The sequence below is a fragment of the Dunckerocampus dactyliophorus genome, chromosome 17 (assembly GCF_027744805.1).
Source record: "Dunckerocampus dactyliophorus isolate RoL2022-P2 chromosome 17, RoL_Ddac_1.1, whole genome shotgun sequence".
Taxonomy (NCBI): domain Eukaryota; kingdom Metazoa; phylum Chordata; class Actinopteri; order Syngnathiformes; family Syngnathidae; genus Dunckerocampus; species Dunckerocampus dactyliophorus.
The window spans coordinates 14,132,842-14,155,033 of NC_072835.1; the positions used below are offsets into that span (position 1 = coordinate 14,132,842).

Genomic DNA, 22,192 nt, shown 5'->3' on the forward strand with positions numbered 1-22,192 from the left:
TCCCCGTCACGAGCGGGTCGTCACCACATGAAGGAGTAGTGGTAGTGGGCGAAAAAGAAGGACGAGGACGGAGCGGCGAAATGTCTCTTCTTCTGGACAACCGCTTTGGACAGCTTCCTCCTGACAACGCCGTCAACACCAAACTCTTCTTGGAGTCTGTCTCCCATCTGCCGTCCTTCTTTGGTGAGTGTCCACAACACACACAGGTCCACTTCCTTCACCTGATAACAGTCTCACATTGTCATCTTATTGGTTAAGGCCATTGGTGTTTGTACTTTTTGAGTCTAGTGAGGTCCGCAAGCTGATCAGGGGTCAGCTGTGCAAATCTTGTTGACACACGGCACACACGCAGAGTGCACACTGCATTCTTGCTGTGTTTGTGAAGGCTCATTGTGTGTGGGTGCACTCGTACATACATTGTTACCAGTGGAGCCCACTGGGAATGCTGGTTTTGTGCAGTATAAAAATGTTGTTTTTTTTCTTGCCCATATAGTGTATTAGTAATGTTGGAGATTAAATTCTTTGTAACCTAATAGAGGTCTCACGCACCACTCTGTTAAATAAATTTCACGTACCCTTACTTGTTCGTTAATCTCCAATTATGAGAAGGAATAAGACTTACACACCAGTAGAGGGTTAACAAAATTATTGTAAATATGTCAGAATAGTTTCAAATTCTTCTGATATCCAGACTAACTGTCTCTAATGTTCTCCTGCGGCTTCCTGGCCAGAAGAAGAGAGAGTATGCCCCACCTGTTGAAGCTCCCAGCTTTTTCTGGGGGTTTCTCCAGACAACTGATGTATACTCTCATACCAAGATACACAGATCTCCTAGTGCCGGATCGAAAAGCATTGATAGAACACCTGTGGCTGAAGGCAGCTACCACAAGATGACATTTGCTGCAGTAGAAGTATCATGTGTGGCCAGCATGCAGCATCTTTATCTACCTCTACATGCACTTTAAAAGGTTACTGCTCAGCTGTTGGTATGATAATTGTGTGTGGTACTCTTGCTGTACTGTTTACAATGAACTCATCAGTGGTATTAATGCTGACTGAGCAGTTTCCTTCTTACCGCTACTACAACATTGGTTCTGTTGCTGCTGTGTTGTGCAATATACTTGTTCATAAATGACTATGTGATCAAAGAGCTTTATGCAATCCAAATCTTCAAGCTGACATTTTTCTCTTTCAGACTGCTTGGGATCCAAAGTATTCTCAGTGATCAAGTCGGACATTAATGGCAATATTACGGTGAGAGTGTGTGTGAGTGTGTGTGTGTGTGTGTGTGTGTGTGTGTGTGATGCATGCAATACGATGCGATGGAACCAACCTTCTTGTGTTGTGTGTGTCAGAAAATCAAAGAAGTCTATGTGAAAGACCCAGAGAGGTACGTCACCCTGCAGCACATCCTGGAGGCCGAGCGACAAGACTTGGCTACTGAGTGGCCCAAAGTGGGAGCGACGCTGGCTCTTATGTGGCTCAAGAGGTGAGCTGGCGTTTACGCTCACCGGCCACATCATTAGATACACCTGCACACCTCAATATAATACAGTGGTTCTCAATTATTTTCTGTCAATTTCTGAAAACTTAAATTTTTTCACGCCCTTCCCCCCTGGTTTGAAATATATCTATTTATTTATCTGTGCTGAAAATGTGACAAAACGGAGACCTGTGAAGCATACAAGCGCATTCAAGAGTCAAACTGCATGTTGAGTACGATAAATTTGTACATGTTGGCAGGTCTGCAGTAACACTGAAAGTACTCCCTGCCTCTCCTCGCCCTTCCTGACAGTTCACTGCACCTCCCCCAGGGGAGCCCGCCCTGCTTTTTGAGAAGCACTGATCTAATGATAACGCAAGAGTTGATTGGGGGAAAAAAGGTCAGTTTCTTTTTCCAAGATAATGCGCAGTTTTGGGGAAAAAAAGGTCAGTTTCCTTTTCCAAGATAATGTGCAGTTTTGCCACTGAGAGAACAGTTCTCGGTGTGATGCAGTGTTGCAGCAATAATGAAGTTAGTTTTGTATAAGTAGCTCTTTTATTGGATGGCATTAGATTGTGCAGGTGTACCAAATGAAGTGTCCGGTGAGTGTATCATTACATACAGTATGCAATGCATTATGTACTGTGCTGTACATTGAATATATTATCTCTATGCATGCTTGTCTCTTGGTTTATTTGAATAATAAAATAATATTCATAATAACGTATTATATTGAACATGTATTTAAAGCTTTTTATTTAGAAAATGTGTATATGTAGCACCAGTCAAAAGTTTGGAGACACTTAGCATGAGAAAGTGTTTCCAAACTTTTGACTGGTACTATTTATATATTATAATAATATTTATTATTATTATTATTACTACATAATACATATTTATGATATATTTTACTAGGCTCCAGCATACAGTACCCTAGTAATGGTCTAAGGTTTATAGTGCCCCCTGTTACTTCGGCACATGCTTGATAGCGTTCAAATGCATACAGTATCAGGGGTTTTACAGTATCAGCCATATGTTTAGTGAAATTTTTTATTTAAAAGGCCTGTGGACATAATCTAAAAATGTTGCATGGTGTTGGATTGACTGGCTGTTTTGTGATATTTTCTTTGCCCTGCAGGGGTCTCCGTTTCATACAAATCCTGCTGCAGAGTTTGGTGGATGGAGAGCGAGACCACAACAACCCCAACCTCATTCGGGTCAACATCACCAAAGCGTATGAACAAGCACTAAAGAAATATCACGGCTGGTTTGTACAGAAGATTTTCAATGTGAGTTCTTCTTTTATTGTTATTATCAATGCTTGGATTGCACTGATTAATGCTGAGTTTGCATTTCTCTTCTTCCAGACGGCACTATATGCAGCGCCCTACAGATCCAACTTCCTCAAGGCTCTGTCCAAAGGAGAGGAAGTGAAAGAGGAGGACTGTTTAGAGAACGTGCGTCAGTTCTTGATCAACTACACTGCCACCGTGAATGCCATCTATGACATGTACATGCGCCTCAATGCAGAGCTGGACTACACGGTTTGATGTCAGAGGACAGTATGAGTGGACTGGAATTAGTTTATCTGTGTCCTTTACATGTGTGGTATTTATTATTTATTTGATTGTTTCCTTACGACATAACCTGTGAAGCCTTACATCCGGATGAGTGTTCCATTTTAGTGTCTTTTAAACTCTCATGCATCACCATTTAGTGCTTTTGTCTTTCAGGATGTTGTCAAGAGGATGTGGTCAAATAAATGCAAATTAAATATATTCATCAACAACAAAACACAGATTTAAAAAAAGGGTTTGATTGAAGAACGTGGTTCTATTGTTTTAGCATTTGTTCGTATGCTAATTTATTCAGTAGAGTATTCAAATGTAGTTCAGTTGAAAATGTGGGAGTGGCTAACATTTTTGCAGCAGATTCCCAAAAACACAAGATCTATTAGGTTTTTAAAAACAGCGCACGGCTGTCATATAGAGGATCTTTTACTAAGGAAGACAAGCAGTATAGAATTTTTTTTCAGTAGTGTCTTAAAAACAGCAGAGCACACATTTTTTAATGAATAAACAAATTATAAATATTAAAAATAATATTTAATGTTTGTGTCTATCAACCATTTGGTGATGTAAACATTTGAAATAAATAATAATACTGAACAGAGAAGTCACTAGTTTTCTAAAATGTAGCATAAAAATGTAGTTAAATTGCCCTTCATTATTTATACATTGTCCATAGGTATGAATGTGGGTGTGAATGGTGGTTTGTCTATGTGCCCTGCGATTGGCTGGCGATCAGTCCAGGGTGTACCCCGCCTGTCGCCCGAAGTCAGCTGTGATAGGCTCCAGCATGCCCCCGCGACCCTAAAGAGGATAAGCGGTAAAGAAAATGGATGGATGGATGTAGACGACTCTGCTTGATTCGAAAATTCATGCGACCTCAAATGCGTCTCAACAAACCACGTGAGGTTTTCTGATTGGCCAGTCGGCGGGCGCAAGAATATAAACAGGAAGGAGGTTCGGTAGCTTCACGACTGCATTAAGTGTGGCCAAACACACAACATGGAGCAATATTGGCGTTTGTTGATAACTGAGTGAACTTGTTCAACTTATCCTCGATGAAAAGAAGACATGCTGCTATCAGACAAGCTAACCCTGTCAATGCGAAACCAAATATGGGTAAGACAATGTTCTTACCTGTTTACACGCTACATACAGTTATGCCGTACTGTTTAATTTTGGGGGAACGAACAAGCGTTTTGTTTAACAACCTAAAATGTGCTTGTGCGAAAATCAGGTAATAATCACCTATTATGTTAGATGCTTTATTTTACACTAGGGGGCAGTATTGGGCCATTTTGGTGTTTGAGGTCGACAAACAAGTCAAGGCCTTTGCTACATGTGGTGTTAAACGACCTTAAACATGTCTTATTGTTTTTAATTCATTATAAGTAGATTGGGAATTGATGATAATGAAACATTGTTAATAATGGTTCATTTGGAGCACCACTCTACTGGATTTCACTCCACTAATCCCACCACATCAATCAACCATCCTCCCACTCTTCTTTCAGGCCAGTTTATCTGAAGTATGTCCCCGGAGGTCCGAGTGGCTCCTGTTCCCCTCCCAGAGGAACTAGGCCTGAGCTAATCGTCTGAACGACAGAGCGAGCGAGGAGAGCATGTCTGTGTTCCAGGTTGGTTTATCAGCACGGCGCCCCAGGCCTGTCCTGACAGATAAATTGGATGAAAAACGCTCCATGTCCAAAGCTGGTACACAATAGGCTTAAATCGGCAAATCACTCCCTGACACTGCCTCAGTGACAACAACACTGACCTTTAGACCTGAATTATTAGTTTGATCAGCCAGATATTGCTGTTTTATTCCCAACGGTGAATTGGATGACATCCAGTTAGGTCATTTGTGTTGCAATATATCCTCTAAAGACCATAAGGTGTGCAGACAGGCGTGCAATAACGCGTCCTCTTCCCCAGTGCTAAAATTATTGTGTATTATCATGTGATTTACATGCATGTTGATGTATTCAAATGACCTCGGCTTCAGCTTCCATCCATCTGGGCTCTAAACAGACCACAAAAGGTATTAAAATGATCTCTTTTCAATTTGCATTATTCATAGAATTTTATTTATTTATTTATGGCATCAGTTGTGCAGCCAAGCCAAGACGCTGCTAACATTATATACACGTCAAAATTGCAAGATCCTAACAAAATAACATAGATTCCTTAAAAATCAAAGAATAAATTGATTTCTCCTGGATACTACTGCAATAAAAGCTAAACCAATGTCTCATGTATTCTTGATTTTTACAAATATGCATCTTTTTGATTTTTTTTTTTAACGGACGTTTTATTTTTAATAAACTGGAAGTGACTTCCCTTAGCTTAATGTCGATATAGCATCAAACTACGCCATTTGAACCTTGTTTAACTTCCAGTAATCCAATAAAGTTATGGAATGCTATTTTGGAAACCTTTTCTGTTTAAAAAAAAAAAAAAAAAAAAAGAAAATAATAACTCATTGATATTGTTTGGGTCAAGAAAATGCCATTTACTTGACAATCCTTATGTGGAGGAGGGGGGGCAAGGGGCCGGGGCTTTAAGGTCACAAACATACACTGCTGCAAGTGTAGTCATTTCAACAACATACCTCATATTTATAGATATAATAATTGCACTTCTTAATAATATAGACACTTTTCCATACAGTTCAACAGGCAGACATAGTAATAAATAAGCACAGAACCAGTGCAGACACACACACAAGGAAGTACCCACCATATTTAGATTGTGTGTAGTATTGCCACAACATTCCAGAGAAGAACTTATGTGTCAGCATACAATCGCCAGCTTCAATATTAGGTACACCTGAACAATATAATGACCAAAATGTGACCTCCATGACGGTACTAAAACCATTGAGGCCCCTCTAAAATGGTTACACTTGTTACCCTTAGGTCCCAAAATGGTCCCTCTCATAAAAATGTTTCACTTTCACCGCATCAAACAACTTCGGACCTAATTAAATGAATTAATGTAATATTTTTTATGGTTTTGAAAATGAAAATCTGTTTTCCCTTTAATGTGAAGGTAGATTTATGAGGTATTTATGGTAAAAGTATGATAATTCATCAGGATTGTAGAACAGTATATAAATAAATATTTGATTATAGTGGAAGTCGATGGGACCAAATCTGTCCCAAGGGTAAGGAGTGTAAGCATATATGCAAATCTGCAAATAATAAATAAAAAAAAAACCCCATCCTGGCCATGTTTCATACAATTATCCTTAAAAGTGAATGATATATTGAGAATCAAATAAGCAGACTTGACAGGTTTGATACACCAAAGGTGTCAAGGGTTAATCAAAATGGAGGCAAAATTGATTAACTATTTAATCGCTGTTATGAGTTAACCACATTGCGTACCCTGCGTATTAGTGGCCAGTAAATGTAGCCTCTTAAAAATAATAACAAAGTCAATCTTAGGCAAACAAGCAAGGGAATCACTCTGCTTGATTTAGATCTGCAGCAGATGACATAAAAATGATGTTAAAACGTAACAGAATATTCATAAATATATCCTGTACTCATCAGTAATGCATGACAAAAAAATATTCACATCTTTTAACCCACATGGTCAAACTATCTTCCTCCAAGAATCATATTGCAGAAGCCTGAGTGTAGACTCCTCCTGAAAGAGCAGCGTTACCAGAGGTCCTTTCAAGATTCAAGTAACTTTTTTTGTGTGTATTGTTCTTGTAACCTGCAAAGTATTCACTTGTCATGGCAAATAATGAATAGTGTAGGTGCTCTAAATTAGTATTCACTGAGGATTAATGGCAGCTGAAGAGCAGATAACCCTCTATCTGGGGTCATGATTATTATTTTCCTGTCCTGCGTTTCAAACACCGTGTTTTTTTGTGACTATGAGACGTTTCATCTGTAGACGGGGAGCTGAATGTGGGCGTGAAGATGAGGCTGGTGGTGGTGCTGCTGCATCGCACCGGCAGCCTCGTAGCCGCGGCCCAGCATGCTCTCTTTGATGCAGGGCGGGTGGATCTCACTGATGAGGCACTCCAGAGACTGCAGACTTCTGCTGAGAGCTGCAGCGTGGCACAGACTAGCGCCCGGCGGCCCGCAACAGAGGTTTTGGTCTGCGCTGTAGACCTGAGGATGAGCGAGAAGAGGGGTAGGCTGGAAATGCGTCTGGTAGTGATTGGAGTGGAGACGGGGATGCTGGGGCGCCATTGTACCCGTCGCAAGCACCTGAGGAGTGTAGCAGTCGCTGTTGGGTGTGGCGGCGACGCTGTCCCACAGCGGCGTGAAAAAGTGTCGCACAGAGAAGTGACCCTGCATGGCGGCAAGTCGCTCCTGACCCACGTTGGGAGGATGCAACCCATATGTGGACGGCAAAGGGAGGCAGCTTTCGGGTGATTGTCCAACCGCACCGATGCCGTACATCCTCATCTGATATGTCTGCTGTGCAACCTGATGCCGGGGCTGCCACGCTGTGTAGTCCCCCACGTGGGCGGCGCTCTGCGTGGGAACCACCGCCCCACTGAACGCCATGCTGCTCTGCGGCGGTGGGACGCCGACATAGTCCGAGTGGGCTACCGCCGCCACTGCCGCGGCCGCCACCTCTCCCCCACACTGAGGAGGCGCCACCCCAGGCCCTCGGGGGACCCTCCTCATCTGCCTCATAAGGCTCTGAACCTCTGCCAGCTCTGGGCGAGGGAGCAGGCTGGGATCACCAGTGCTGGAACAAACCGTCTCCACTGGAACATCAGGGGGCTTACATGAGCTCACGTGATAGGCCTTGTGCCTGACGGAGTAGCCGTTATTCAGAGTTTTATATGGCGCCATGCAAGTCTGGCTGTTTGTGTGTTTAGTCCTTTTGCCCTCAGAGTTCTTCACCACACCTTTGACCGCTGTTGCTGCCACCGCGGCCTTCCCGATGGCCAACAGACCTTGGTAGTAGGGCTGCGAGTAGGGACTGTAGCACTGGCCGGTTGTGTCCAGGCCGTTCACCATCTTGCTCAGCTGTTTGTGTTGTGGCACCCGGATGTCAGACTGAAAGATCTTGATGGACAGCGGGTTGTTGGCGATCTTCTTGGCGAAGGCGTCCAGCTCGGCAGGAGACGGGTACCGGGAGGCCACCGAGGGTGGCTCGTCTGGGAAGAAAGAAGGAAGACAGAAGCGAGCGATTATTGTCGTATTTCCTTGCTGTAGTTATACTCATACACTTCTGTAAATAAACTGAATAGATTTGCATTGTAATTCCTGTCTTTGAGGTTTTGTTCCCCTTTTTGCTGATCCAAGGCCAAATTGTGATGGAAACATTACGAGTGGATCAGCAAGAGCGCTCCAGATTGAATTGTGAGCTAACCGAGACTGGATTTAAACTCCATTATTCTGGTCATTTCATGGCTGCTTAACGCCGAGCCACGCAGTAAAGGTTGAAAAAGGTGGCCCCGTTTAAAACAATAAATGAACCAAGGTTGTAAATTACAGCAGCTCATGAAGACAGAGGGCTCAAATTTGGAGTGGGCGACGATCACAGCAGGTGAAGAGAACAGAGGCTGTAATCCGCAATAAGAACAAAAAAAACGACACTTCATTTAATTTTCAATAACAAAAGCAATTCCATCTTTGCAGGGAAGAGCTGCCTCGCTCCCCGTTTGAAATTGATTTGGGAATTTATTTCATTTCAGGCCCACAGTGAGCGAGACTCTCCCTTCCACCCACCCTGAAAATGATTCAATCTATGCGATCCAGCCCACGAAAGAAATACATTGGGTGTTTAAGATGGAGGAGAAGAGGCAAAGAAGGAGTGTTGAAGCTAACTAGCGGGGAATTCTACAGAGAAATACCTCAAAGCAAAACACTGCTTATTATGTGGAGCACTACTGTGGAAAACAATAACATCCGGGATGTCGGGAGAGACGTTAATACTGCTTACAACGGAACCTCTCAGGCCACCCGTACCATGCTTGGGCCCACTTAACACCTAATGTCTGGCCTGATTTTCTACTGAGCTCAAGTTCAGTACACGTCCCCACCCCTGGCACGATTGGACTCCTGTTATTCTTTGTTTACGCCACATTGCGACGGCCACGGGATCACTGCCGCTGCTCATAGCATATACCAAGCTGCCGAGCTAGCTAGTTAGCCTCAAATTTATTTGTTCTAAACTTAAGAAGGTGTTTCAAACTGGGTGGGGAAGAAGGACAGAGTAAGAAGCCAAAAAATTACCACTTCCACACAGAATGGGAGAGCTTTTTTTTCACCATCATGTCGGACATGCCGTGGCTGACTCAATGCAGTGTTGTCTCCTCAGTGAAACATTACTGACGCCTAGCGACCAGAATGCTACATATGACTTGTCTTTCAATATTTTACCATTATTAATTAATACATTTAAAAAAAACGCAATAGTGCGAGGAAGTGATGTTCAACACATACAATATACAATACAATACATACAAACCGAGATGTAGAGAGGGGCGATTGTATTGTAATGCGACTGCTGGTCGACAGTTCTTGATAATAACCTCAACCTTTTATACTGTAAATCAGAATAAACACACTTAATCCACACACTCAAAACTCAAAACCATAGCTCATTTGCTCACTTGCAAGGACATTCGTGTGCGTATGAGTAACCTAGTGTGAGTGCAACCTAAAGCTGGCTTTCAGGTCACTTGTCTACCTCTGATTAGTTCCGTGACAGTGAAACACCTAAAGTTTGAACTTCAGTGAAAAATGACAATGTTAAGTGTGGCAAAAAAAGTCACAAAAAGCTATAATAAATAACTAAATTATTAAATTTTTCTTGCTGAACTGACATCTTGCGTTGAACCATGTCGTTTTGAAATTTCTAGTTGGAGTCCAAAGCGTGCAACCTCAGGAGCGTTCAACTGTCGCGTGTATCTTTCATGCCGTTTTTTCCCTGGCTTTTTGACAAATTGTTGCTGTCTGACAAGTATTTTACACGTCACACCAAACGCACACAATTGCAGCAGTTTCCCCATTTTGCTGGGGTCTGTGTGAAAGGCACAGTCGAAAAAAATGAAGATTCTATGGTCCCGGCTGTAATAATTTTTCTGGATGTCTGTGTAAAGGAGGCTACTGTAATAGTGAGCTGTGATGTTCCATGGTAAAAAAAAAAAAAAAAAAAGAGGTACAAGCAGATACCGAAGCATTTTTGTGCTTTGGCAAGTTGAATATTTATGAACATAAATGACAACAGTAAGTGGTTCTCATGGGGGGAAAAAGGCGCAATGATGCATTCAAAAGCGTAACTGCACAAAAGTGCTCTGTTTTCCAGGCTGGCCAATTACGGCAAAGACGGCTAATTTAGCAAGAAGAAATCAAAGATACTGTGTGAAAATGTCATCCGGCGTGGCGGTCTTTTCCACACGACACGCCCTCTCAGGATGTCTGGTTTTGTTAGGCCAGAGATTAGAGCTCTGTCAGTGTCGCCGAGACACAACACAGCTGCGGCTGCATCTGTACATCACTGCTATGGAAACCTAATTAGATAATAGGATTGATGCTGGAATTTAGACAGTTAAAAAGTGCTTTTAGTAAGCCCTACATGTTTTTTTGTATGTTTTTAGCTTTAATGCTAATGAGCTGTGTTTGTCCACACCTGTCTCCAACAGAGTGCGTGGCTCAAAGAAGCGCTATTATGCATTATATCCACTGTTGTAATATACACTGTAATTCTGCACTTTTCCAACGTAACAGGACCATATATCACATACAACAACGTAAAAAACGTTAGCAACACTAGCACAGCTACACATTTTAACAGCAACATCATGCTAGGCAAGCCTGCAGAAAAAAAACACACTCACAGCTCCCATGTTTATAGATGACGAATAGTTGGCAGAGATTTACTTTAAGATGTGTAGCAATGCTCGCTTGCTTTTTTTTTTTTTTTTACAAAGCTGACCTCTGTGCAGTGGTGGGTGTGTACACATTTCCCTTCCTCGTGTCATAACAACCTAGTGCTGTCGCCCCTCGCCAGTTAGCAGTTGGAATTTCGCAGCTTCACTGTATCACGGGTTTTCAAAAATATTAATTAGTCAATCATGCTGTTTCGTGGTTGAATACAACCTACAAGTAGTAAAAGGAAATATACATATTGAAGCAAATTTTACATATTTTTTGCCTCAATCATAAAAATGGCTAAATGAACTAAAATACATATATAAGGAATTAAGAAGACACATTCAAATTGTGAATGTGGTATTCTACATTGGTCATTAGGTGTCAGTAATTATTTGGGGAGACAAGCACCAGACTAGATTGCCGGAACAACAAGCTTTTATTGCAGGTTTAAATGATCTGACAGCAGGCACAATAATAATAACATAATTGTCATAATAATCCATACATTTTCTATGCTGCTTATCCTCACTCGGGTGGCGGGGGTATGCTGGAGCCTATCCCAGCTGACTTTGGGCGAGAGGCGGGGTACACCCTGGATTGGTCGCCAGTCAATCGTAAGGCACACATAGACAAACAATCATTTACACTCACATTCATACCTATGGACAATTTAGTAGTCATAATAATAACAACACAATCTACTGTTGCGGCTGTATCCCACGACAAGCTAAAACTCAACTCTGAACCCCCAAAGTCACTTCCTGTCCTCCACACTTCCGGAACACATTTACTGCAATACACACAAGTTTTATTTGCCTTAAAACGCTTATTTTCTCTCGTTATGTCCAGCATATTGAGTACTATAAATGTAAAGGTGACTACAGGGGTGTTCTTTCATGTCTAGAGGGCTCTTAATAATGTTAGAAACCGTATTTAGAAGATGGTAAACAGGTTTTCTATGCTCTAACTACAAAAATATTCCATTCATAAAAAAAGAATCCTACTTTGCGGAAATTCACTCATCACGGTCGGGTCAGGAACAAGCAAGTGAGGGAGATATTTTTTCACATTTGGTGCTCATTGGTGCTCATAAACTATATATATATATTTTTTTTTTAATTTTGTCCAGAATAGGCCCTAATACAGTAAGCTGTCTTATTTTTTTTTTTACTTGCACTTTCCGTCAGTTGACCATAAACTAACTGTGTTTAAATGGATACTTTATTGATCCCTAAGGAAATTTACAAACTAAGAACATTAAATCAATCAAATGTGTTTCATCTACACCTCATTGATTTATCATGACCATCCCTAATTGGGACAATCACAGGAACTGTTCATTGATTAACACGTGTGTCACGTTTGTCCATATAATCTTAAATTTAAAGGTTGGGTTTGTTAAATACTGTAACATGCATGCGCTGACTGCTGTGCACACTGATAAGCAATGGCATCAATTGGAGGTGGTTTCCAGAGCAACAGCAAGTGTTGTCAGGTAAGAAAAAGCACACAAAGATAATTAAAAGCCTGACCTTGATCACCCGGAAACCTGCGCACCACATGCAGGGAGAACAACAGTGTGGAAAAACAACCTTTTTTTGTCTGAGGGCATCATTTTTAATGATTTGACCCCCAGTGCTTGTCTGAGTACATCATCTTTAAAGCTAATGACACTGGATGCCCATAGAATAGTGATTGATAGATTTAATGCTGTTCTCTCAGTGGGAAGGAGGCCCTGAATGATTGTGGTGCCATGCTTTGTGCAAGTGAAACACTTTTACAGGGGAAACTACTTGTCCTGATTTCATTCTTGCGCGCAGGGATCCAATCATTAATCACAAGCATGGTCATGTATTGTGCATTATGCAAACTGTGATATGGAAATGGTCTGTCTTAAGCATGATTCCAAAGGGCGCCTTGAACAAACTCCTTGCTCGCTGCTTCTTTAAAAACAGGCTAATCTTTTTCCCGTGGTCACACTTGAAGCCTACACCACCCTCCCTCCTTGCAGATTAGAGTGGATACCTCATTGTTTGGGAGCAGTTAGGAGTTAATCACTGATTTATGGGGCAAAACAAGCCCTAGAGACAAGGGGGTTTGGACAAGCTCTGCTGCACGACCTCCAGCTGTTAGCCGGAGGGAACGCTCACAATGAGGAGCCGCCGGATGGATCTTGATTCTCACATGAGATAACGCTCATGCATTATTCCGTGATAATTTCCAAACGCTGCCATGGCGGCGAGCGCAGGTCTTTTGATTTCACGCCGAATCCTTATCCTGAGCACTTTGCTGTGATAACACCAGCAGCGCCGCACACTTAATTACAGCCCAGAGAGTCCTGATATTTAACGTAACAACCCCAGAAGGAGAAAGGCGCTTTTTTTTCTTTTTTTTTTTAAAAAGCTGGCACCGTTGCCATGACAACCTCCACAGTTGGCCTATTAAGCCCGGTCATTAGAGTGTAATTAATTGGCCCTGCCTTCCGTCAACTCTTTCTTTGTCAGCCTGGCAAAATATAAAAACGTAATTTTTTGGTTTCATTGATAACAAAAAAATGTCTTTTATTACAGCCCTTGCATTTCTACAACCATTTTTTATTACAGTATATGTATTTGTACTCAAGGGACAATACTATAGAAATCAATATACTTTCGAGTAAGGATGCGCCGATCTCCGATTTCCATGGAAAAGCAGGTGATCGACATATGCCTTACAACGCCGATCACAAAAGCCGATCACCTGTGGCTCGTACTATTGCAGTCTGTAGCGATCCCTGCGCGCAGTGTAGTGTCATACTTTTACGTCTCGGGTAGCGTCCCCCTCAGCCTTCCTTCACACTGCACAGGCGTGCCAAAAGAAAAACCCACATGTCTGCCGTGTGGAAGTTACCTGCCAACACGCGCTAAGAAAAATATCCCGCGGGGGTAGCACGTTAAAAACCTTTAATACGGCATTTGAAGAGCAAACACTTGACGGAGTACGGTGAGTCTTCGAGGGTCAAAGTGTGACCATCAGTCAAATGCCAGCTAATGCAGCCAAAACGCTGAACAACTCTCGCCCGTATGTGTGTGACAGTCAGAAAGCCAAGCAAATAACCCGAAAAATAATTGAATTCTAGTACGAGATATGCAGCCTTTGTCAGTGGAAGATACCGGGTTCGCCAACTGCTCTTTCATTTGAAGCCCACCTACGTCTTACCTGGAAGTCCTGCTAGGGCTCCACTCATGTACTCTCACATCCAAAGTCTCCTTAAAGAAGGCATCTCATGTTTTTGTCTAAGAAGGTAATTTTATTGTTCCTTTTTTCATATCATATAGCCAATTACAGAGGTGCCCCCAGAAAATCTTAGCCCCTGAAAAAAATAAATCACGTTGCGCCCACCCCCTTATTTTTTAATAATTACCTATTTTTTTGTCAGGGGACTTTGGAATTGTACTAACTTTTCCCCCTTATACGGCGCCACTGGCCAATAGCACACAGTATCAGAATAGCACTTGGTAACAGAATCGTCAGCAAAAAACCCTGATTGGGGCCTCCCTGCTTTAGAGTAGTCAGTGTACAGCTTGTACAGCAGTATAGATTTACTATTCACTGAAAATGGCTCAACACACAGCCATTATTGTCTACATAGCTGGAAACACCAGGGAAGACCAAGATAACTGTCAAGCATGGTGGTGGTAGCGTCATGGTCTGGGGCTGCACGAGTGCTGCCAGCACTGGGGGAACTGCGGTTCATTGAGGGACACGTGAATTCCAACATTCTGACAAAGAGACTCGGGCCACATGTCAGTTTTCCAACACGATAAAGAGCCCAAACACACGTCCAAGATGACAAGTGCCTTGCAGAGGAAGCCGAAGGTGATGGAGCGGTCAAGTATGTCTGAGCACCGGTGGTTCATCCTCAAGCAGAAGGAAGGAAAGTGGAGGAGCGTAAAGTGTCTAACATCCACCAGCTCCACTCGTGATGTCATCATAGAGTGGAAGAAGATTCTAGTGAATTCCATGCCCAAGAGGATTAAGGCAGTGATAGACTACAATGGTGCTCACACTAAAACTTACACTTTGGACACAACTTGTACACATTCACTTGTGTAGGCAAATATTTAGACAATAATGGCTAATGTTGACTCATTTTCAGTGAATAGTAAATCAATACTGTTAAACAAGATGTACACTAACTACCCCAAAGTATATTTAACTTTCATTTATGTAGTATTGTCCCTTGAAAAGATACTGTATCATGCTTCAGAATGTCAGAGTGCATGTTGGAATTCATGTTTTCTTCTCAATGAACTGCAGCTCCTCAGTAATGACAGCACTCATGCAGCCCCCACATCATGACGCTAGCACCACCAGGCTTGACTGTAGGCAAGACACAATTATCTTGTTACTGACTTGTGTTTGTATTTTCTGCGGGGAGGGTTGCCAGTTAATGGCTCCCAGTGGTCGCAGGATTGCGAACCGGAGCAGGCTTGGTCTTGAATTCCCCTCACACTAACATCTCTATTTATGACATCCCTTCTGTAAACACGCTCAAATAAAAATACAGCCCCATTTCAGCCCCATTTTCACACGCGGTATGACCTCGCGCTCGAACACTTAGCGGTGTGTGTGCCAGGAGGCTCTGGCGAACCGTCCTCAGCACCCGTGTCACTCTTCATTTGTTTCCGTGGCGCTCGGCCCAGCTTGGGCAAAGTTTTCCCCCTCTCATAAGCCGGCCTGAGCAAGGCCAGCAGCATGGGGGAGAAGGAGGAGGGGAAAAAAAAGCATTTTCAGGCCGGGCTTCCAAGCCGAGATAAGAGAGCGGCGCGTTCATTCACTCCCAATCGCATAATTCCTTACAGTCGTTTCACAGAAATGGTCCTCTTGGGTTTGCGTGGCCGGGGAGCTTTCATGTCCATTTATTGACAGCTAAAAATGGAAATGGCTTTCAAAAGCACAGCAGCAGCAGCGACTAAAGGCTTGTCCCCATTTTAACTGCATCCAACAACGACTCATTTAGAGGGGAGGCCACACACAGAGAGCTCCCATGGGCAAGACACGCTTCCTCCCCCGCTGGGCTTGAAATGCCAGCCTTGGAGGGTCCAAGTCCCTGCAGGTAAACAGGATGAGAAAGCCACCCCTGGTTCTGCCCAAAGTGAGGCCAGGCCTTCTGTTCCAGCGTTTAGCAGACAAGCTCTCCACTGATTCCCAATTAATATTTCATAACAGGAAAGGCAAAGATTTCACCCAGGGAGAGAAGTCTCTTTACTGCGTCTGATCAGAACCTTTTATGGCTTTTTAATATGTTCCAAGGCATTACAAAGCAGAAACTAGAACCCTATGAGGTCGAGGGTTTGAAGATTCAAGGAAATACCATACTGACCCGAATATAGGACGACTGCTCTTTTTCAAGACCCATTTTTGGAAAAAATCATTATTTTCTTTTTAATTATGTTTCATTCATTACGACCGCTGATGCTCTGTGCTCTCTTGGTTTGCATGTTCAGTAATCCCTCGTTTATTGCGGTTAATTGGTTCCAGACCCTGCCGTGATAAGTGCATTTTGCGTGAAGTAGGATTTCTTATTTAGAAATTGAATATTTTGTTCGTTAGAACATAGAAAACCTGTATACAACCTTGTAAATCCTTTTTTTTTCATTAGAGCCCTCGAGACATTAACTAACACAACCACAGTCACCTTTACAATCATATTACCCAATATAGTAGACATAATAAGAGTAAACAAGCCATTTAAGACATAAATAAGACTCATACTCGTGTGTTGCTATAAATGTGTTCCCTCGGGGAGCAGAGTGAGTGGCGGACAGGAAGTGACGTCAGTTCAGAGTTGAGTTTCAACTTGCTGTGGGTTACGGCCGCAACAGTAGCCCGTGTTGTTATTAGAGATTTTTATTAGGGATTAATGCGCCTGTTGTGAGATAATTCAACCCTGCAATAAAAGCCTGTTGTTCTGGCGATCAAGACTAGTCGTCGTGTGTCTCACCAAACATTACAGTAACATTACTGACACCTAGGGACTAGTGTAGAACACGTCTTTGAATGTTTCTTTTGAATGCCTTATATTTGTATTTTACTTCATTTAGCCATTTTTAGCCATTTTAGCCATTCGTTTTGACTAATAATAGACTGTGTTTAACCACAAAACAGCATGATTTATTAATTCATATATATTTAAAAAAAAAAACATCATAGTGAAGCCGTGAAATTCAAACCGCAAAGTGGCAAGGCACAACTCTATAAGCCTCCATACTTCTTGAATATAATACGACTTTCTCTAGGGAAATATCCTTTCTTATATTCGGATCAATAAAATACAGTATGTGCCAAAGTCAAACAGGGATCAAGAACATGAACAAAATCAGTAACTGAGACTCACCTGTATGTGTGCATGGCTGCTTCTGCCGTGCCGGTAGCAGCAATGGCGGCGTCAGGACATCGAGGCTTTTTGGCGTGCAGTTGAGATGCTGTGATGACGTGGACAGGTTCTGCTGTCTTTGAATGCAGGCCAGCATGATGGCACTCTAGGGCTGCACACAGCCTGGGCGGATCTATTTGCGGGTCATAAAAGAGTTTTGTTGTAAGCTAGGAAAATAACAAATACGATGCTCGTACGTGTAATTTGACATAATAATCTCAACCAAGAAGGTTGTGTTTTCATCGCCACTTGCAGTATTTGTTCTCCCAAAAGTGAGTACACCCCTCACATTTCAGCAACCATCTTCTCAAGAAACATTACACAAATAAACTTTGTATATGCTTTAGAGTAGTCAGTGTCTAACTTGTATAGCGGTATAGACTTACTATCCCCTGAAAATGAGTCAACACAGCCATTATTGCCTAAATAGCTTGTAACATGTGAGTACCAAGATGATTTAAGTCAAGCACGGTGGTGTTAGCGTAATGGTCTGGGGCTGCACAAGTGCTGCCGTGCTTCATTGAGGGAAAATGCGAAGCAGAGTACGATCCCAAGATTGTTTCATAGATACAGTAGATAGGTTGTGGGTCTGCATTTTGTCTCTGACTTCCCTGTGGGTTTTACTCTGTTTGCTCCAGTGTCCAAAATCACGCATGTTAAGTTATTTGAAAACTCTAAATTGTTCAGAGGTGTGAACGTGAGCATAAATGGCTGTTTGCCTACATTGTATGTGCCATGCCATTGACTGGCGACCAGTCCAAGTTGTACCCCGCCTCCTTGTTTGAAGTTCCAGAATCCTGCTCCTCTGCAAAAAATACAGTCAAGAGTATGAAGAAGTAGTGATTGGGTGGGAAAAAGAATATGCATCCGCATTAAAAATGGCGGTTAGTCTGAGTCCTTCTTAGTGTATTAGGGTCAGTGGGCTTTCTTCCTGTTACGGACCCACTCATGTGACATGAGTAACCACATTTTGATTGTTTTTATTTTGCATGACTTTCAAACAGAGCATTCCACAAACATTGAACTCTGTTTTTTAAACCACGCTACTTTAGGATAACAGCAAAAGTAACAAAAATAAGGTGCATTTCAACAGTATTTCATGTAAAGAAAACACAAGTGTGTCAAATAAAAATAAGATGCACCACAGCAGTATTTCAAGTAAATTAAAAGTGCATCAAATAAATTCTTAGTTTTTAAGAAAGTTGACCGATTAGATGTTATGTATATGTTATATGTAAGTTTTATAGTAAGAGGTAGATCATTTTGACTTGTAACACGCATGCTAAAAAAGTGTGTGCACCCCTAATATACATGTACAATGTACATAAATACTCATATTTCTAAATATACTAAATACAGTATATATATATATTCTCTATGTTTATAGTAGGAGGTAGATCTTTGGAACTTGGTCATTTTAAAAATAGCTCACAGGCTGAAAAACTGTGAGCACACTCTTCAATCAGTACATAATCTTTATGAGACGCATGATGCCAGAGGGTGGACAGCAGATGTCGGGCGTCTTCCAGCTCCGCCATTTGCGAGGTTAGCCAAGTCTTTCTTCCTTTTGTCACGCATAAAAGCGAGAAAAAGGCCACAAGTTTAAGGTGCACAGGCGGCTTAATCTTCATCCCTCTCCTGTGACATCCGTTTCAGGGATAAGCGACACAATGAGGCCCAGGAGAAGGCTCACTGGGGCGATAAAGGCCCAACGGGGCTTTGCCGTCCATCTGCCGTCCCCCCCACGGTGTTCTGATAAGGATGTTTTGGCAATCGTTTTGATTTTCCTATCTTTCCTGTGCGGATTAGGAGATGGCGCTCTTGTAGGATGATAACGAGGTCAGGAGGGGAGGGATGGGATGGAGGGGGACTTTTAATAGCTTTAAATGTTAAATAAATTTTGATGACAGAAATACACCTGGCAGCTATTAATGTGGCGTCGAACTGCCTCCAACTGGCAGAAAGAAAGCTGCTTTAAGCAGCTGACAATCTGCAATTGCTTTTTGCTGAGATGACGAGGATAGCAGGGTTGGCAGTTTCTGCAATTAGCAGCATGTGCTCTGGCAATAACGGGGCAGAAAATCTTGTAATTACAACATAAACAACATTTAATGGCACTAATTTTAAAGTGAAAGATGACAGGACTGCACCGTTTTTTTGGATCTTGGTATAAGGTTAATGGTTCCATGGTGGCAAAAAGGAAAGAAAAGCATTCTCACAAGTGAAAACATTAAAAAAAACATCGTAAAATTTGGTATTTTATTTTGTCTATCCATATTTTAGCTTGTAGGCTGCTTTCTGGTTCTTGCAGGGCGGTGTAACATTGGGTTTTGTTGAGCGTGTGAGATAGATCTCCAGTAAATTATGCAGAAGTAGCGCACCTGCCTGACCCCCCTGGAGTCACCTGCGACCTCCGGGGTCACAGTGAATATGGCGGCTAATTGCAATCCTCCCTACAATCACTCTTCTTCTCGGCCCCAGTTAATGATTAGATAAATTTCAAAAAAGGGCTTTAATATGAGCAGTCTATTCACTCTCCGACTGGATTAGCATGTGAGTGCTATGCTAATATTCTACTCAGGAAGTGCAGAAGAGCAGATTTGCAGGCAAAAAAAAAAAAAAGAGGTTAATTTAGGTGGAAGTAAACGATTGACAAAAGGCGCTGTGAGTGATGGCGGCGGGCGCGGTCAATGAATAACAGCCTCTTATTGTGGCATGAATTGCATATTATGCAGCGTGCAGGATGCTGTTTTAATAGTAGTTCGACACACTGACCGAAATAGAAACAGAATCGCAGTGCAGCTGCCGGATTCATCTCTAAACACCCCCCTCATACATTTTAAATAGAATCTATTACTTCTGGATTAGCCGATAAGAGCTGGCCTGCTTAAATTCTATAATAGTTTGCATAATTGCTATCATCACTCTATAGAAGCGCCCCATACTTCTCTGTACTACCCAAGAAATTGAGGGAAAAAAGGGGCATACTCTCATTCACCCAATCGTACTGTGCCTGGGCCCACTTCACACCTAGAGCACGGAACATTTGGCTGGTGTGAGAGCACTGAGTCACGCCCAGGCGCGGCATGCTTCACGACTGGAGGAAGTAGTCTTGGGCCCCAACACGAATGACTGTAATGCGACCGCTCCATGCAGATTCTTCCTGATAACAGACGCAATTCATAATGTAAATAAAATACAAAGACTCAGAATGATCCAAAAGTGAAACCCGCGACTACATTCGTGTGCGTAATAAAGACGTGTCATTTAATTCAAAAGAAATTATCGGAAAGACCCCAACCAAGACTAGAAATAGCCCACAAAGCTATATAAATTACAGCAACACAGCAGAATAGAAGATGTCATTGAATGAATGCAATCACCCCTCTTGCAAGTAATTAACGACAGTGGCAAACGTGTACAAAATAAATAATCAAAACAACTTCAAATAAGACTGGAAATAGTCCACACAGTCATAGAAATTGCAGTAATACAGCAGAATAGAAGATGTCATTGAATGAATGCAATCACCCCTCTTGCAAGTAATGAATGACAGCGGCAACAACAAAAGAAATTATCAGAACGACTCAAAATGAGACTAAAAATAGTCCACTAGTGTATAAATCAGAGAAGCTGTAGTAATACAGCAGAAAAGAAGTGATGGGACCAATAATGTGATGCTCAGTGTGAGCACTGGCCAGCGGGTGCCAGGAGAATCGCGCCCAATTTCAGCACAGTACGGATGGCCTAGTGTGAGTACACCCTATGGTTCACGTGTAGGATAATCAAACAACATGGAGCCACCTGCTGCAAGAACACCCCAGGCCTGATCATTTCCTATTCAAGCATACAAATGTATGTAAATACCACGCCTGGCCAACATGAGCACAGACGTCTACAACTGTCAGTGGGACGGACGTCATGCAGCGCAAAAAAGCTAGGAAACATTCGCTGCTGAATTCTTTTAAGAGATGCAATGGAGCCAACTGAAAACAACAATGGACAAGTGCAAGGAGAATCAGGAGAACATGAACAGAAACATGCCGCATCCTTCACTATAAGTAAGGTAAAAGCCCACAAAGCAAGGCCAAAGCCGTACAGGTGGTCTTAGGTTCACGGCGTTCCGTGTTCTGGCGTTTCATGGTTACGTACGCATCCCCATGAATTCATTAAAAACCTGGCATGTAAACATGTGACTGACAAGGGGAGGTGCTCCATCAACAATGTCTCTAGGTAGGCTACCGTCGGCCGAACCACGCCAAAACAACATGAGCAAACTCAAGTCTCTCCTCTGCATGCAGCTGTCCTCCCCCCCACACCCGCATGCACACAGTCAGGACTCATGTCACATTCACAGGCAACACTACAGTACACATAACTGCCACGTTGATGATCCGCAGAAGGTGACAGTAATAACAAAGCAGTGTAGTGGTCTTATTATTGAGATGGAACAGTTGCTAGGGCTTTGGCTTTTACCCATTTAATTATTGTATTTAATGTAGTCTTCAATTACATTTTGACAAAAATGCCATTTCCTGATTGGTTGTTTTGTTTGTGCACCGTTACATGTTTGCAGCTCTGTCTCGCTAATTGTTAGCACAAGTTTTGACATACCTAGTTGTATTTACAAATGGGCATCAATGCCCGAGGCTCCGAGCTAATTGCGCTAACATTATATCACTCCAGAATTAAGTCCACGTTACTGATTCTTGTGGCGAAATACGCAGCGTGTACCAAAGGTACCAAAGTTACTGATGCGCTAACGCCCCAGCCTGTGAAACCTCATTCCATAACCACACTAACCAGGTACCTACTGCCATGTTAACGGTTATTTTCCTTGTTAAAGATAGACCAGCCCCAAACA

At 42.4% G+C, this 22,192-nt stretch overlaps 2 protein-coding genes across 4 annotated transcripts in view; one reads left to right on the top strand and one right to left on the bottom strand.

Annotated features, from left to right (window-relative positions):
• On the top strand, positions 1–5,346 carry LOC129170354 (glycolipid transfer protein-like). Of its 2 annotated transcripts, XR_008566584.1 has the most exons (6): positions 1–183; positions 1,196–1,254; positions 1,356–1,489; positions 2,622–2,772; positions 2,851–4,170; positions 4,566–5,341. XR_008566584.1 is itself a non-coding variant. In XM_054757787.1 (5 exons), the coding sequence occupies exons 1-5, from the start codon at positions 81–83 to the stop codon at positions 3,031–3,033; spliced, it is 630 nt and encodes a 209-aa protein (XP_054613762.1). In that variant the 5' UTR covers positions 1–80; the 3' UTR covers positions 3,034–5,346. The 2 variants fall into 2 exon arrangements, 1 of the variants encoding a protein (XP_054613762.1); XM_054757787.1 differs by having other exon boundaries at positions 2,851–5,346.
• Positions 4,633–22,192, bottom strand: part of LOC129170353 (protein FAM222A) — a 24,764-nt gene continuing 7,204 nt past the window's right edge. The window contains exons 2-4 of one of the 2 annotated variants that reach the window (XM_054757786.1): positions 18,052–18,133; positions 17,290–17,461; positions 4,633–8,185 (exon numbers count right to left, since the gene is read on the bottom strand). In XM_054757786.1, the coding sequence (XP_054613761.1) occupies positions 6,951–8,185; positions 17,290–17,425 (1,371 nt within the window). In that variant the 5' untranslated portion in view covers positions 17,426–17,461; positions 18,052–18,133 and the 3' untranslated portion in view covers positions 4,633–6,950. The remainder of the gene's footprint in view (positions 8,186–17,289; positions 17,462–18,051; positions 18,134–22,192) is intronic. The other variant, XM_054757785.1, reaches the window with a different exon arrangement.